The sequence below is a fragment of the Megascapheus bottae genome, chromosome 16, assembly GCF_031878675.1.
Source record: "Megascapheus bottae isolate mThoBot1 chromosome 16, mThoBot2.hap1, whole genome shotgun sequence".
Taxonomy (NCBI): Eukaryota; Metazoa; Chordata; class Mammalia; order Rodentia; family Geomyidae; genus Megascapheus; species Megascapheus bottae.
In genome coordinates this window covers 47,315,208-47,328,928 of record NC_143524.1, presented here as the reverse complement: position 1 = coordinate 47,328,928, position 13,721 = coordinate 47,315,208, and the positions used below count along the sequence as shown (strand labels likewise).

At 45.8% G+C, this 13,721-nt stretch overlaps 1 protein-coding gene across 2 annotated transcripts; it reads left to right on the top strand.

The window, feature by feature from the left end:
- The first annotated feature begins 2,631 nt into the window (after positions 1-2,631).
- Positions 2,632-11,822, top strand: Kctd14 (potassium channel tetramerization domain containing 14). 2 transcript variants are annotated; one of them, XM_090349123.1, is made up of 2 exons: positions 2,632-2,755; positions 11,150-11,822. In XM_090349123.1, the coding sequence occupies exons 1-2, from the start codon at positions 2,744-2,746 to the stop codon at positions 11,819-11,821; spliced, it is 684 nt and encodes a 227-aa protein (XP_090205249.1). In that variant the 5' UTR covers positions 2,632-2,743; the 3' UTR covers position 11,822. The 2 variants fall into 2 exon arrangements, with proteins under 2 accessions (XP_090205249.1, XP_090205248.1); XM_090349122.1 differs by lacking the exon at positions 2,632-2,755 and adding an exon at positions 7,650-7,776.
- Positions 11,823-13,721: the final 1,899 nt, after the last annotated feature.

Sequence of the window (13,721 nt, the reverse complement as noted above, 5' to 3'; positions counted from 1 at the left end):
GCTTGTCTGTCACAGAGTTCTATCCAATACCTTCCTCCTGCCTCAGGAATCCAAGGCCTATGAAGCCCCCCCCCCTTTACTTTCATTTAACTCCTTTTCCCTCTTTTTTATTTTCTTTTCTTTTTGTTCCTGGGCTTAAACTCAGGGTCTGGGCACTGTTCTTGGGCTTTCTCAAGGTTAGAGCTCTACCACTTGAGCCACAGCACCACTGATGGCTTTTTCTATGTATGTGATTCCAAGGAATCGAACCTGGGTCTCCGTGCATGCTAGGCAAGCACTGTACCACTAGGCCAATGTCCCTCCTTTTCACTCTTAAGAGCTCAGTTTAGAGAAGCCCTCACTGCCTTGCTGGCCACTAATGTGTCCACCATTATCTGTTTATTCATCAGCATCTAGTCATATTTAGAGGTCCTTGATATTGACTTGTGGGATTTTTTTTCAATTATAGTCTGTGTGCACCCTTATTAACAGTGAACCCCATGAGACCAGCTCTTGGCTCTTGGCTCTTTGCTCTTTTCCCAGTGCCTGGAAGCACACAAATATGTATGCTCTTCATCTCTCAAAAGAGAATGTTGGCCAGGCACAATGGTACATGCCTGTATATCTAGCACTCAAGAGACTGAGGAAGGAAGATTAGATTGAGGCTACCCTGGACTACACAGCAAGACACTGCTAAAATAAAGAAAGAGGTCAGGTGGCAGTAGTATAATCCCAGCTACTTAGATGGCTGAGATTTGAAAACTCTGAGCACTGACACAGATAAATTTGAGAGACTCTTATCTCAACCAGAGGTGTATCTCAAGTGGCAGAAGGCCAGCCCTGAACACAAAAGTCAAGGAAGAGAGAAGTCCTGATTTCAATTCCTAGAATCAGTGCAAGCATATATGCATACATGTACACATGCAGACACACACATACACACCAGAGAGAGAGAGAGAGAGAGAGAGAGAGAGAGAGAGAGAGAGAGAGAGAGAGCGAGCAATGCTTGCTACCAGCATTGTTCTAAGATAAATGGGCTAAAACTCTCCAAACTGCTTGGCATAAAGTCAGGCTAGTTTTGTTGAAGCTTGGAACATTCCTTAAATACTATTTTTCTAGCAATAGCAACAGAGGGAGGGAGGGTTGTCCTCTGTGGGGCTCACAAAGGGAGCCTTGTGTGAAGGGTGGGCCCAGAATGGGATGGGGAACAGCAAGGCCCAGGGCTGCCAGGTCTGGGCTGGGCATTCTGCCATAGGAAGCCTTCCGAGAGCCCTTTCATCCAGGTCCCAGCTGCCATTTGACTGGCTGGCCCAATGCCCAGCTGCCTAGAGAGCAGAGAGGCTGGCAGTTTTGTCTCAGGAAGAACAAAGAAGGGGGTGGGCAGGCTCAGGAGGCAGGGGAAGCAGCTTGCTCTTGGAGGCAGGCCAGAGGGAAATAAGATACAGTCATAGACAACATCAATGGGATCTTGCAATTCTTTTGTTGCCAAAGTATCAAGCAAGACAGTTTCATAGGGACCTTCTCAGAGCTTCACCATATTACAGGTGGAGAACTGAGGCCCCAGAGGCAGGCAGGGACTGGCCCAAGGTGAGTCTGTGAATAAATGGCTCAGCCAGAGCAGGAACCTTGCTCTTTTGTTGGCAGATGCAGCTACAATGCATGAGAAAGCAGGTTGTGCTGGGATTGTGGAATAAGTAGGAAATGGAGCTAAAGTGTCAAGTGGTGTGGTGTTTGTGTTTGCCCACAATCCCTTGAAGCATCCAGCCTGCTTTTTGTTGTTGTTGTTGTTGCAGGGGAAGGAGATATGGGAGATCTTTAGATCTCTGTTGAGTATTCCTGAGGCAGGATCGATTATAAAATAAGTAGAGGTAGAAATAGATTAGAAAATAACATATGGTAAATAACAGCCAGGAAATAGATTAGAAATAGGTAAATGAAAACATAGAGTGTGGTAAAGAGCAGTGAGGAATTCAGAAATAAATACTGTATTTAGAAATTAGAAACATTGTCTTCATTTTAACCCTTATACTCCTTTATAAGCTGCAGCAATAATATAAGGAAAAAGAAAAGAGCAAGAGCAGCTTTCTCCATCTGCCCTTGCCTGCTGGCCCCAAATAATTAGTGTGCTCTGAAAACTGAGCAAAGACATCATAAAGAAAACTGTGTATGCTGGAAAATCAAATACATGAGGAAATGATTCCTTCTGGTGCAAAGCACTTATCTCAAGGGACATCTGTCTTGAAAAATGGCAGAATGTATCCTTTCTTTAAAGGGATGCCCAAACATAATGATCAAAGTTTAACAAGCAGGCCACTCTTAGAGACCTGAAGTCCAAGGGATAAAAGTGCAACACCAAGAGTGATTAAATGTGCCAGGTGTGAGAACAAAGAAAAACACTTACCCTAGACTAACTTCAAAACAGAGCCTGCCTTTATGGCATACAGCCCTGAAGCCAAAGAGCTCTGTGTGGCTCCCTTCGAGTATCCACATTGTCTGTTAGTGTTCCTCTGATTTTCTGCTTGCCTGCTTGTCTACTTGTTTGCTTATTCAATAAAGCTCTGCCAAATTTTGTTACCATTGTGACTTGTCCAGAAATTCTTATTCTGGATGAAGTATTCTTATTCTTATCGAAGTAAAGAACGTGGATTTAAAGACCCTAAATAGAAGGTCTTCACTGCTAAAGAGAAACTTCACAAACCTTCACCTGGAACCAGGTTCAATCTTGGCCCATGAAGCTGATCAATCCAAAGGGAGAAGTCAGATTATGCAAAGCACAGTGAGTACTCATGTTCCGGAAAACCCATGGAAGCTCCCCATTCACATAGCAGGCAAAGAAGCCAGCTTTGAGGATAGCCTAGGCCCTGCCCCATGGCCTGGGTAGAATCTGTTCAAGGCACATATTTTGTCAAGTGCAGTGGATTGGAATGGTTTGAGTATACTCCCTGAAGCTCATGTGTTGGAAACTTGGCATCCATGTGTTGATGTTTAAAGGTGGGGGGCTCTTAATCCAGGCTCATGCCTGTAATCTTAGCCACTCTGGAGGCTGAGATCTAAGGATCACGTATCAAAGCCAGCCTGGGCATTAAAGTCCGTGAGACTCTTATCTCCAATTAACCACCAGAAAACTGGAAGTGGTGCGGTGGCTCAAGGGGTAGAGTGGTACCCTTGAGCTGAAGGGCTCAGGGACAATGCCCAGGCCCAGAGTTCAAGCCCCATGATCAAAAAAAAGGGGGGGAGGGCTCTTAAGAAGTCCTAGTGGGAGGTGATTACTGACCCCTCCCCAGTCTCTCTCTGACTTCTGTCTCAAAATATGATCTCTCTGTCTCTCTCACATACTCCCAATCTCTCCATGATCTAATCAAAGTGGTCCTTACCTGATCTTGAGCTTTTGGCCTCCAAAACTGTAACTAAATCTCTTTTCTTTTTAATACACACAGCCTCAGGAATTGTGTTACTGTAACAGAAAATGAACTATTACACACAGCTACAAAATAATTCTGCATGGTTAAAGAGAAAAAAATTTTTCTTTTCAGGATTAGTGTCTCAATCCAGTTTTTTGTGCTTGCTAGGCTGTCACTCTACTGCTGAGCTCTACTTCCAGGTCTTTTTTTTTGTGTGTGTGTGTGTGCTATTTATTTACTTAGCTGGTATGAAAGTTTTAACTCAGGGCCTTGTACTTGCTTAGCTTGCTTGCTCAGCTGGAACACTCTCACTTGAGCCATGCTTTTTGCTGGTTAGTTTGCAGCCAAGAGTCTCTGCATTTTCTACCTGGGATAGGATCTCAAGTGGAGATCCACCAGGTCTCAGTTTCCTACATAGGTAGGATTAAATGTGTGGGTCACTAGTGCTGGTTTTGTGCTGGTTATTTTGAGATAGGGTCTCTATTCTGTTTGGAAAACTGGAAGTGGAGTTGTGGCTCCAAGTGGTAGAGACTAGCCTTGAGAAAAAAGAGCTCAGGGACAGTGTCAGGCCTGGAGTTCAAGCCCCACAACCGACAAAAATGCCAGAAATGGTGCTGTGGCTCAAGTGGTAGAGCTCCAGCCTTGAGAAAACCTAAGGACAAAGCTCAGACCCTGACCCCAAGCCCAGGACTGGCAAAGAAAAAAAAAAAGGAAAAAAAAAGAAAATAATCTTCATTTCTTCCATTACACTGCTGAATTATGACTAACAGGTGCTATTTGTCATTTATCATATTTATATGTTATGAACAGATGCAATATAAAGAGGCATTTTGTTATGGTAATAATTACATGGACTTTCTCTAGTGGATGTCCATAAAATTAACATATTTATTTTTGAGACTAGATCTTACTATGTAGCCCAAGCTCCCCTGGAACTCATTATGTAGCCCAGACTGGCTTTAAATTTTGACTTCTTGCCTAAACCTCTTGAGTACTGGGATTACAGGTATGTACCACCACTTTGTGTGTGTGTGTGTGTGTGTCTGTGTGTGTTGGGGTGATAATACTGAGCTATACTATCAGCCCTGGTTACTCAGTTTTAACTACACCCTTTTATTTATTTAAGCACATTAAATACACTTGATTTCTATATTGGATACCCTCGTTATCTAAGATATTTGTGCATCTGTTTCTGTTGACTCTTGCTCATGGTGACCAAACTTTGCCTTGTTTCCTTTTGTGGTTCATGACCTTAGACTGTGAGCTGACATTGGCTGCACTACCATTTGTTTAGCTTTTCCAACTTGGGTTTTATTTTCCCTTTTTCTTTCTTTTTTCCTTCTCTTTCTTCTCTTTTTTCTTAAGGATTGAATTCAGGGTCTTATACATGGTAAGCAAATGTTCTACAACCTCAGCTACTCCCCTCCCCCCCACCATTTGCTTTTATTTTGCTTTTGAGACAAAGTCTTGATGCTACCTCTGTTTCAATTGACCTTGAACTCTCAACCCTCTTGCTACCGACTTCCAAACACTGAGTACTACATATATGAGCCACCATGCCTGACTCACTCCATCTTTCCATCCCCTTTTCCTCCTTTCTTCCATATTTCCCCTGTTTTGGTGCTGGGGCTTGAACTTGCTAGGCAAGTGCTTTACCCCTGAGCTACACTTTATTCTCAAGTTTTACTTTCTTAGTCTAGCTTCTATTGCTCTGATGCCTTAAGTCAATTTAAATTAAATTCCTGATTGTTGTTTATTGCTGCAATATTGAGTCCTAGACCTCTTTTCTTTTCTTTTCTTTTCTTTTTTTCTGTGCTAGTTCTGTGGCTTGAACCCAGGGCCCAGGCCTTGGTCCCTTATCTTTTTGATTCAAGGTTAGTGACCCACCACTTGAGGCACAACTCTACCTCTGGCTTTTTTTTGGCTTTGCTTTAAAAAAAATGGGGGGGAGGTATTGGAGATAAAAATCTCTTGGATTTGGCCAGAAGTTTGGCCTAGTGGTAGAGTGCTAGCCTAGCATGCATGAAGACCTGGGTTCAATTCCTCGGTACCACATACATAGAAAAAAGTTGGAAGTGGTGCTGAGGCTCAAGAGGTAGAGCTCTAGCCTTGAGAAAGTCCAAGGACAGTGTTCAGGCCCTGAGCTCAAGCCCAGGACTGGCAAAAAAAAAAAAAAAAAAACCAAAGAAAATCTCTTGGATTTGTCTACCTGGGCTGGCCTTGAATCACAATCCTCAGATCTCAGACATCTGAGACACTAGGATTACGAGCATGAGCCATCAGTGACCAGCTTATTTCTATTTTTTAATGAAGTAAAAAATTTTTACTTTATTTTTAGAAGTTTTTGATTTACAAAGAAATTGAAGATTGTACAGAGTTGCCATATTCCCCATCATATTAGTACATTGTTATTAGTAGTAACTGAAGCCAATAGCTTGTTTATATATCCTTACTTATATTTCCTGTTGTACAATACCTGTTTTCTTTTCCAGGATCCTATCTAGGATACTACATTGCATCTAGTTTTTATGTTTGTTTAGACTAGTCCAGACTATGACATTATCTTACATTTCCCCTTTTTGACAACCTTATTTTCACTTATTCCATAAGTGACTTTCTTATAATCAGACTGAGGTTTTAATTATTTTTATGTGGTTGTACAAAGGTACTATCATTTACCAAGGGAGTTTATGAATGCAGTGCATCTTGACCAATGTCACCCCTTTTGACATTCAGTTATAGATTTTTAAAAGAAGGACAGGTTTTGGAGTCAAGACTCTACTATGTTGCCAGACTGGCTTTGAACTTGCTATCTTCCTGCCTCAGCCTCCAGAGTAGCTGGAATTACAGGCATGCATCTCCACACCCAGCTTGGAAAAGTATTAGTTTTGTTACATCCTATCAAATGTACATAGTTAACAGCCTTTGTACATGTTGATATTGATCTCAGTCACTTGCGCTGAATAGTATCTGTGTGTGCACACGTGTGTGTGTGTGTGTGTGTGTGTGTGTGTGTGTGTGTGTGTGTGTGTAGTGTAGAAACTGGGGATTGAATTCAGGGCCTGGGCACTGTCCCTTTAACATTTTTTTTTTTTTTTTGCCAGTCCTGGGCTTGAGCTCAGGGCCTGAGCACTGTCCTTGGACTTTCTCAAGGCTAGAGCTCTACCACTTGAGCCTCAGCACCACTTCCGGCTTTTTTCTATGTATGTGGTACTGAGGAATTGAACCCGGGTCTTTGTGTATGCTAGGCAAGCACTCTACCACTAGGCCAAACTCCCCGCCCTTACTTTTTTTTTTTTAATGGTTGGTCAAGGGACTTAAATTCTGGGGCTGGGCACTTGTCCCTGAGCTCTTCAGCTCAAGGCTACTGCCCTACCCCTTGAGCCACAGCAACACTTCTGGTTTTCTGGTGGTTAATTGGAGGTAAGAGTCTCATGGGCTTAAGTGCTCAGGCTGGCTCTGAACTGAGATCCTCAGATCTGAGGCTCCTGAGTAGCTAGGATTATAGTTGTGAGGCACCGTACCAAGTTTGTCCCTTTTTTGCTCAAGGCTCTCATTCTACCACTTGAGCTACATACAGTTCCACTTCTGGGTTTGTTTGTTTTGTTTTGTTATTTTTTTCTGATTAATTGGAGATAAGAATCTCCTGGACTTTTCTGCTCAAACTGGTTTCAAATCATGATCCTCCGGTCTCAGGCTCCTGAATAGCTAGATATAAGCCACAGAATCCAGTTGGTCAGTTTCTAGTTTCTAAACTAGTGTTCTTTAGCTTCTCCACTGCAGCCTTACTTCTCTTTTCCCTTTCTATCCGGTGTTCTCTAATTGCCAAGCACAGCCCACATCGCGCAGTGGGAGTTAGGCCCCCCCCTTTTTTTTTTAATTTTATTTTTCAAACCATTAAGTTCTTATTGATTTGTTCCCTTACTGTTGAGACCTGGTCTCAGTATTTAGTTCAGTGTCCAACTCGATCCTCTATCCTCAGCCTCCACGGCTGGGATGACAGGAAAAATACCTATCCATAACAATGTAGGACAAACTTGGTGCTCCTACCTATAACTACTCTACGGTGGATCAAGCCCACGCTGGTCTCCCTGTCTTCCAGAGGCTGGAAAGCCTCTGGTGGTTAATGTCACTTGACAATCAAGAAGCAGAGATGCAGATTAGGGCCGTGCCTGGCCTAGGGTCTCCCCGCAAACCCTGCCCCGCCCAGGTCAGTGCCTGGGTTTGGCCCCAGGGCAGGAAGGCAGGTACATTTCCGCCTGCGTGCCTGGCCTGGAGCTCGGTCCCGGTGGCAGGGCTAGCAGGTGGAGCCGCTCCCGGGATGAGCCTGACCCCAGCGCCCCGCAGCAAGCCGTCCAGCCCGCAGCCCCGGAGCCCGAGGCCCGGCCCGCGCATGGTGAGTGCGCGCCGCCCGGCTCCAGGTGGCCCTGCCCCACGCCGCGGGGCCCCACGCGGCCCGCGCTCCAGGCTTTCACCTCCCGCGCGCCCTGGGCGCTGCGCACCGCGCTCTCTTCCCCTCCTCAGCCTGGGCAGGGAGACGGGGAGCGGAGGGGGAGGGCGGGCGGGGGAGGGGGAACCCAGGCTGTCCTTCACCGACCCTCCCGCTTGGAGGGCTCTCCCCTCCCCTCCCCTGCCCTGGATCTCCAGTGGGCTCCGTGCAGACGCTTACTTTGCCCTTTTTCTTCCTTGGCCGCTTTTGGCTCCTCCTTCTCTTCTTGGCCTATTTAGTTCCTACGTGTCTGTCTGTCCTCTTTTGACCTGACTCGGCGTCATCCAGGGCTCTACCTCTGCCTGTCCCTTTGTCCTGCCCGCAGTGAGAGAAGCCGATTCAATCAGCCTGGCCAAACTACGATTCTATCACTCCCTTTCCAGCCTGCAGTTGCCCACAGTGGGCCGCAGTCCTGGTTGCCTCGGTTTCCGAGGGTTGGGGGTGAGTGGAGTTGGGGATGTAACCAAACCCATGGGCTCACGTCTGGTTAGTGCAAAGCCAATGAGCACAGCCAGGAGGAAAAGGAAGAGTGAAAGGAGCACTGAAATTATTGTCTCCCTCAACACAAATGGTATAACATTTGTATTTAAGGAGTCTGCTATTCATATAGGAAAGCAGGTGTAAGGCAGGACACATTCCTGAGCATGCTCAGATTAAAGACATAGATTATATGTCTAAAAGGATGTATGGAGGATTCATTTCTGGGCATGCTTCTAATGAGCCAAGCTTATTCCAATTGCCAAAAAGAATGGAGCAGAGGGCCTCATTGACCCTGGTGGGCTCCTCACTACTTCTTGCAGAAGTTTAGCTAGCACGTGTTTTGTTTTTTTGTTTTTGGTCAGTTATGGGGTTTGAACTCGGCCTGGGTGCTGTCCCTGAGCTCTTCGGCTCAAGGCTACCACCCTACCACTTGAACCACAGCACCATTTCCTAGCTAACACATTTTAAATTAATTAATTAATTAATTAATGTCTTGGGGCTTGAGCTCAGGGCCTGAGCCCTGTCCCTGAGCTATTTTGCTCAAGGCTAGCACTTTACCACTTTTGAGTCAGAGCTCCACTTCCAGTTTTCTAGTTGTTAATTGGAGATAAGAGTTTCACAGACTTTCCTGCCTAGGCTGGCTTTGAACCACAATCCTCAGACCTCAGCCTCCTGAGTAGCTAAGATTACAGTCATGAGCTACTAGCACAGCATCCAGGTTTTTGTTTTGTTTTGTTTTTTGTGGCAGTCCTAGCCCTGAACTCAGGGCCTGAGCACTGTCCTTGGACTTTCTCAAGGCTAGAGCTCTACCACTTGAGCCTCAGCACCACTTCCGATTTTTTTCCATGAATGTGGTACAAAGGAATTACAAGCACTCTACCACTAGGCCAAACTCCCGCCCCCCCCCTTTTTTTAAAGAACAACTTTGCCAGTTTCTGGTAGCTGACACGTGTAATCCTGGCTACTGAGGTGGCTGAGATCTGAGGATTGTGGTTGGAAGCCAGCCCAGGCAGGCAAATCCAAGAGACTCTTATCTCCAATTAACCACTAAACGGCTAGAAGTGAGCTATGGTTCAAGTGGTAGAGCACCAACCTTGAGGAAAAACAACCCTAAGTGTGGTACTTGAGTTAAAACCCCAGTACTAGTAAACAAACAAATGAGGACATGTTGGCTATGGGCAGAATGCAAGCATGGAGAATGCATTGGTTCCTTTACAGTCACCAGCTTTGCATTTAACTGTCTGCCTTATGGAGGTGACCTTAGGGTTAACCAACCAGTTGCACCATGGGGCTGTGAGGTTTGTGAGAGATGGAAGGAGTCATAGGTTCCAGGCTTGTTTTTCTTAGCTGAATTATTTGGCTGCTGTCAGGTTGCATCTTCTCCTCTGCCTTCTCCCCTACATTCAGCCAATATGTCCCCTGGGAAAAGCTGTTGCCATGGCAACTCTGAGCTCTTCACTCATCCCCCCCACCCCTCAGCAGCTTTGTTGCATTTGTCTCTTTTCATTTCAGTGCAGCACTTTAATGGTAGAGGTACAGCCCCCAGACCAGTTGAGAATGAGCTCACACCTCATCATCAGCCTAAATGACATTCCTAAGCCCGGTCCCCATCCCTGGCTTTGCAATGACTTGTGGTAGATCTTCAGCTCAGAAGTCCAGCCTTCCCAATATCATTACACAGAGTTTTTTTTTCTTTTTAATTATTATTCCTGCAGCAGCAGCAGCCATCACCTCCCCTAAGAAACCTGACAATTTCCAACAGATCCACAGAGAGCCAACATCTCCTATCCTTCATCCTCCTACACCCACATAGTTAAGCCACCCATCGTTTCTGCTCCTCTGTGAGCTCCACAAAGGCAGAGGTATCTTTAACATTTTGACAATGAATGAGCCAGTAAGGGAATAAAGAAGAGAGGTAATTCATAAAATGACCAAAATCTCAAGCTTTGGAGGTCAAGGGATCTGGGCTCAAATTCAGACATTATCCATTTAATTACTGATAGGTATTGGATAACTTTCTTCACCTTCTTCAGCTTTCCTTTCTTCATTGATAAATGGGCATTTCATGCATTCTACCACGCATGCATTTAAGAACTGTGCACAGTTATTAATTAGACCGTGTGGGTGGGGCTGTGCCCTGTATATTCATTTCTGGATCCCAGGAACCTGGCACACTGTAAGCATATCCATATTTTGCAGAATGAGTGGGTGGAAGTTAGTTTGAAAGAATAATGACAAGGCTGGGAGTTTGGCCTAGTGGTAAAGTACTTGCTTAGCATGCATGAAGACACGGGTTCAATTCCTCGGTACCACATACATAGAAAATGCCAGAAATGGTGTTGTGGCTCAAGTGGCTGAGTGCTAGCCTTGAGGAAAAAGCCCAAGGACAGTGCTCAGGCCATGAGTTCAACACCCAGGACTGGCACAAAAAAAGAAAAGAAAAAGAAAAAAAGAAAAAGAAGAATGACAGATCACTTCGTGTATAATGATTATTCTATGATCTTCAGGTGTTTCTTTGCAGTGCTATGCATTGAACCCAGGACTTTAAATATGTGTGGCAGCAGTTAGCATTTTTTTTTGATGTGGTGTTGGTTCGTTGTTTATTTTTTGTTTGGGGTAATGGATTTTTCTGCCCCATCTGGCTTCCAACTGCAATCCTCAGCTCTCTGCCTACTGAGCAGCTTGGACAGATGTTGTACCAAATTGAAACCTTTTTTTCCTCCCCTTAAAACGACTATTGGTTCATCCTGCTGCTTGTCTCTCCCCACCCTCGCCCCCCCCCCGCCCCCTACCATCCTAGATATCTACTGTTGTGGAGCTGAATGTTGGCGGCCAGCTCTACACCACCACCGTGAGCACCCTGAGAAAATTCCCCGGCTCAAAGCTGGCGGAGATGTTTTCCAGCTCAGCCAAGGTGTGCTTGGATGCGGAGGGGCGCTTCTTCATCGATCGTCCGGGCACCTATTTCAGTCCTATCCTCGACTACCTGCGCACGGGGCACATGCCCACGGAAAACATCCCCGAGGTGTACCGCGAGGCTCAGTTCTATGAGCTCCAGCCTCTGGTCAAGCTCCTGGAGGACACGCCACAGATCTTCGGTGAGCAGGTGGCTCGGAAGCAGTTCTTGCTGCGAGTGCCGAGCTACATGGAGAACCTGGAGGTGCTGCTGCGCCTGGCGCGCGCCGAGGCCGTGGGCATGCGCACGTCGCGCGTGGTGGTGTGCGCCGTGCGCACCGAGGAGGAGGCGGCGCAGTGCCGGGACGCCCTGCGTAACTTGGAAGCCAAAAAGATGCCAGTGGTTCAGTTTGGGCCCTGGTCTGTGGGCCCTGACATTGAAGACCTCCTGTACTGTGTGGAGAAGGACATTAAGGCTCAGGGGTACCAGGTACACAGACAAAAGCACTTCCTAGAGAAAGCAACCTGGACTAAACTCCAGGGATGTTTCCATATGTTCACTTTCACCTGGTGGTGAACCCAGGGATGGGGGGGGAAAGGGTGCTTCAAGTGGGGCTTGGGGAAGTGAAAAGTTGCCATCAGAAATCCACTTCCTAGGGCTGGCAGTGTAGCCTAGTGGTAGATTGCTTGCCTAGCATGCATGAAGATCTAGGTTCAATTCCCCGGAACCACATACACAGAAAAAGCCGGAAGTGGCGCTGTGGCTCAAGTGGTAGAGTGCTAGTCTTGAAGAAAGAGTGTCCAAGGATAGTGCCGCCCAGTCCCTGAGTTCAAGCTCCACGACTGGAAAACAAAACAAAACGTCTACTGTTTTCAAAGAAAGCCAGGTTAGCAGAGTGTGCAGGTGCAGACTGGTATGCCCTAGCTACAGACACTGACAGGTGACATGAACATGTGAGCCCAGGAATGAGACTAGGGTAGGCAACATAGTGAGACCCTGTGTGGTATGTGAAAGAGAAGCAGGAGTGAGAAAGAACAAAAGAATGAGAGGAAGGAAGGAGGGATGGATGGAAGGACAGAAGCAAGCAAGCAGGCAAGCAAGGCTTTTCCATTGGATAGGTTACAGGAAGGGGATCTGAGGAGGCTACCTTGGCCCCAGCTAAATTAAGAGCTATCATGACTGTACACCTGAGTCCAATCCAAATGACAGAATTATGAATAAATAACGATGTTTTAAACCTCTGTTTTGGAGTGGTTTGGTATTCAGTAATAGATGGCTAATATACATCATTTCAGGGGATTTTTCCCACAAGTCCCACTCTATGACATGTGTTTACCTTTTCTTCAGATGGCCACACTGTGTGTGTGTGTGTGTGTGTACGCACACTCTTTAGCACTAATGTGTACACATTACAAGCTCCAGCACATTTGCATTCCTTGAGAAAAAAAACAGAATTTCTATAGATGGCAAAGATTGCTTATTACATCACCAATATTTTCTTTTAATTTGTGATCATAAAGGAGCCACCACTGCCTGGCTTTCTCTGCTTTTTTCCATTGTGCCTAATTTTCTGCCTGGTTGATCCCTAGTTATTACACATTCATTCCTGGTTAGTCAGAGACCAAGACGGGTGACAATTAGACCTGGAGAATTGGTATTGAAGAAAATACTTGTTCTTACAAATGCCCACCAGAGGGCATCCTTTCTTGCAGAGGAGAGCTGGGAAAATGGCTTAGTGGTGTGGTAGAATGTTTGCCTAGCATGCATGAAGCCCTGGGTTGGATTTCTCAGTACCTCAGAAATAGAAAAAGCCAGAAGTGGTACTGTGGTTCAAGTGGTAGAGTGCTACTTTGAGCAAAAGAAGCTCAGAGACAGTGCCCAGGCCCCGAGTTCAAGCCCCAGGACAGGCAAAAAAAAAAAAAAAATGGACACAGGTTGAATGTGTGGATGAGTGTCAATCAGCCTCTTCTACCAGCTCCCCAGTGCCTGCTTAATGGAAGAATGAACAAGGTAGCCATAGTGATAGGAATGGAGAATATGTACCACCCCCAGATACCTCCCCAAACACTCCAGTATAATAAGGATGCTGACCCAGGAGTCACTGTCTAACCTGTCAACAGCAGGGACTGACACTGAGTTCCTGATGTAGTGTCATTCTGGAGGGGATCAGGCACCTTTTGGTGGTAGATAATTGCATAGCAAAACAGATAACTATGCTGCTATGCAACAAACTGCTGGGAGAAATTCTGGTATTTCTGAGCAAATGGCATTGACAGCTTTGTTTAAAGATGTTTGCAACGCTGCTTAGGAGCAAGGAGCATATTTACTTACATTCTGGGGTAATCAAGATAGCACATCTTTCCACGCTGGAGTTGTTTCAGAGTGATCAAAGTATCTGCCAGGCAGGTGCTGGTGACTCTCGCCTGTAATCATAGCTACTCAGCAGACTGGGATCTGATGACCAAGGTTTGAAGCC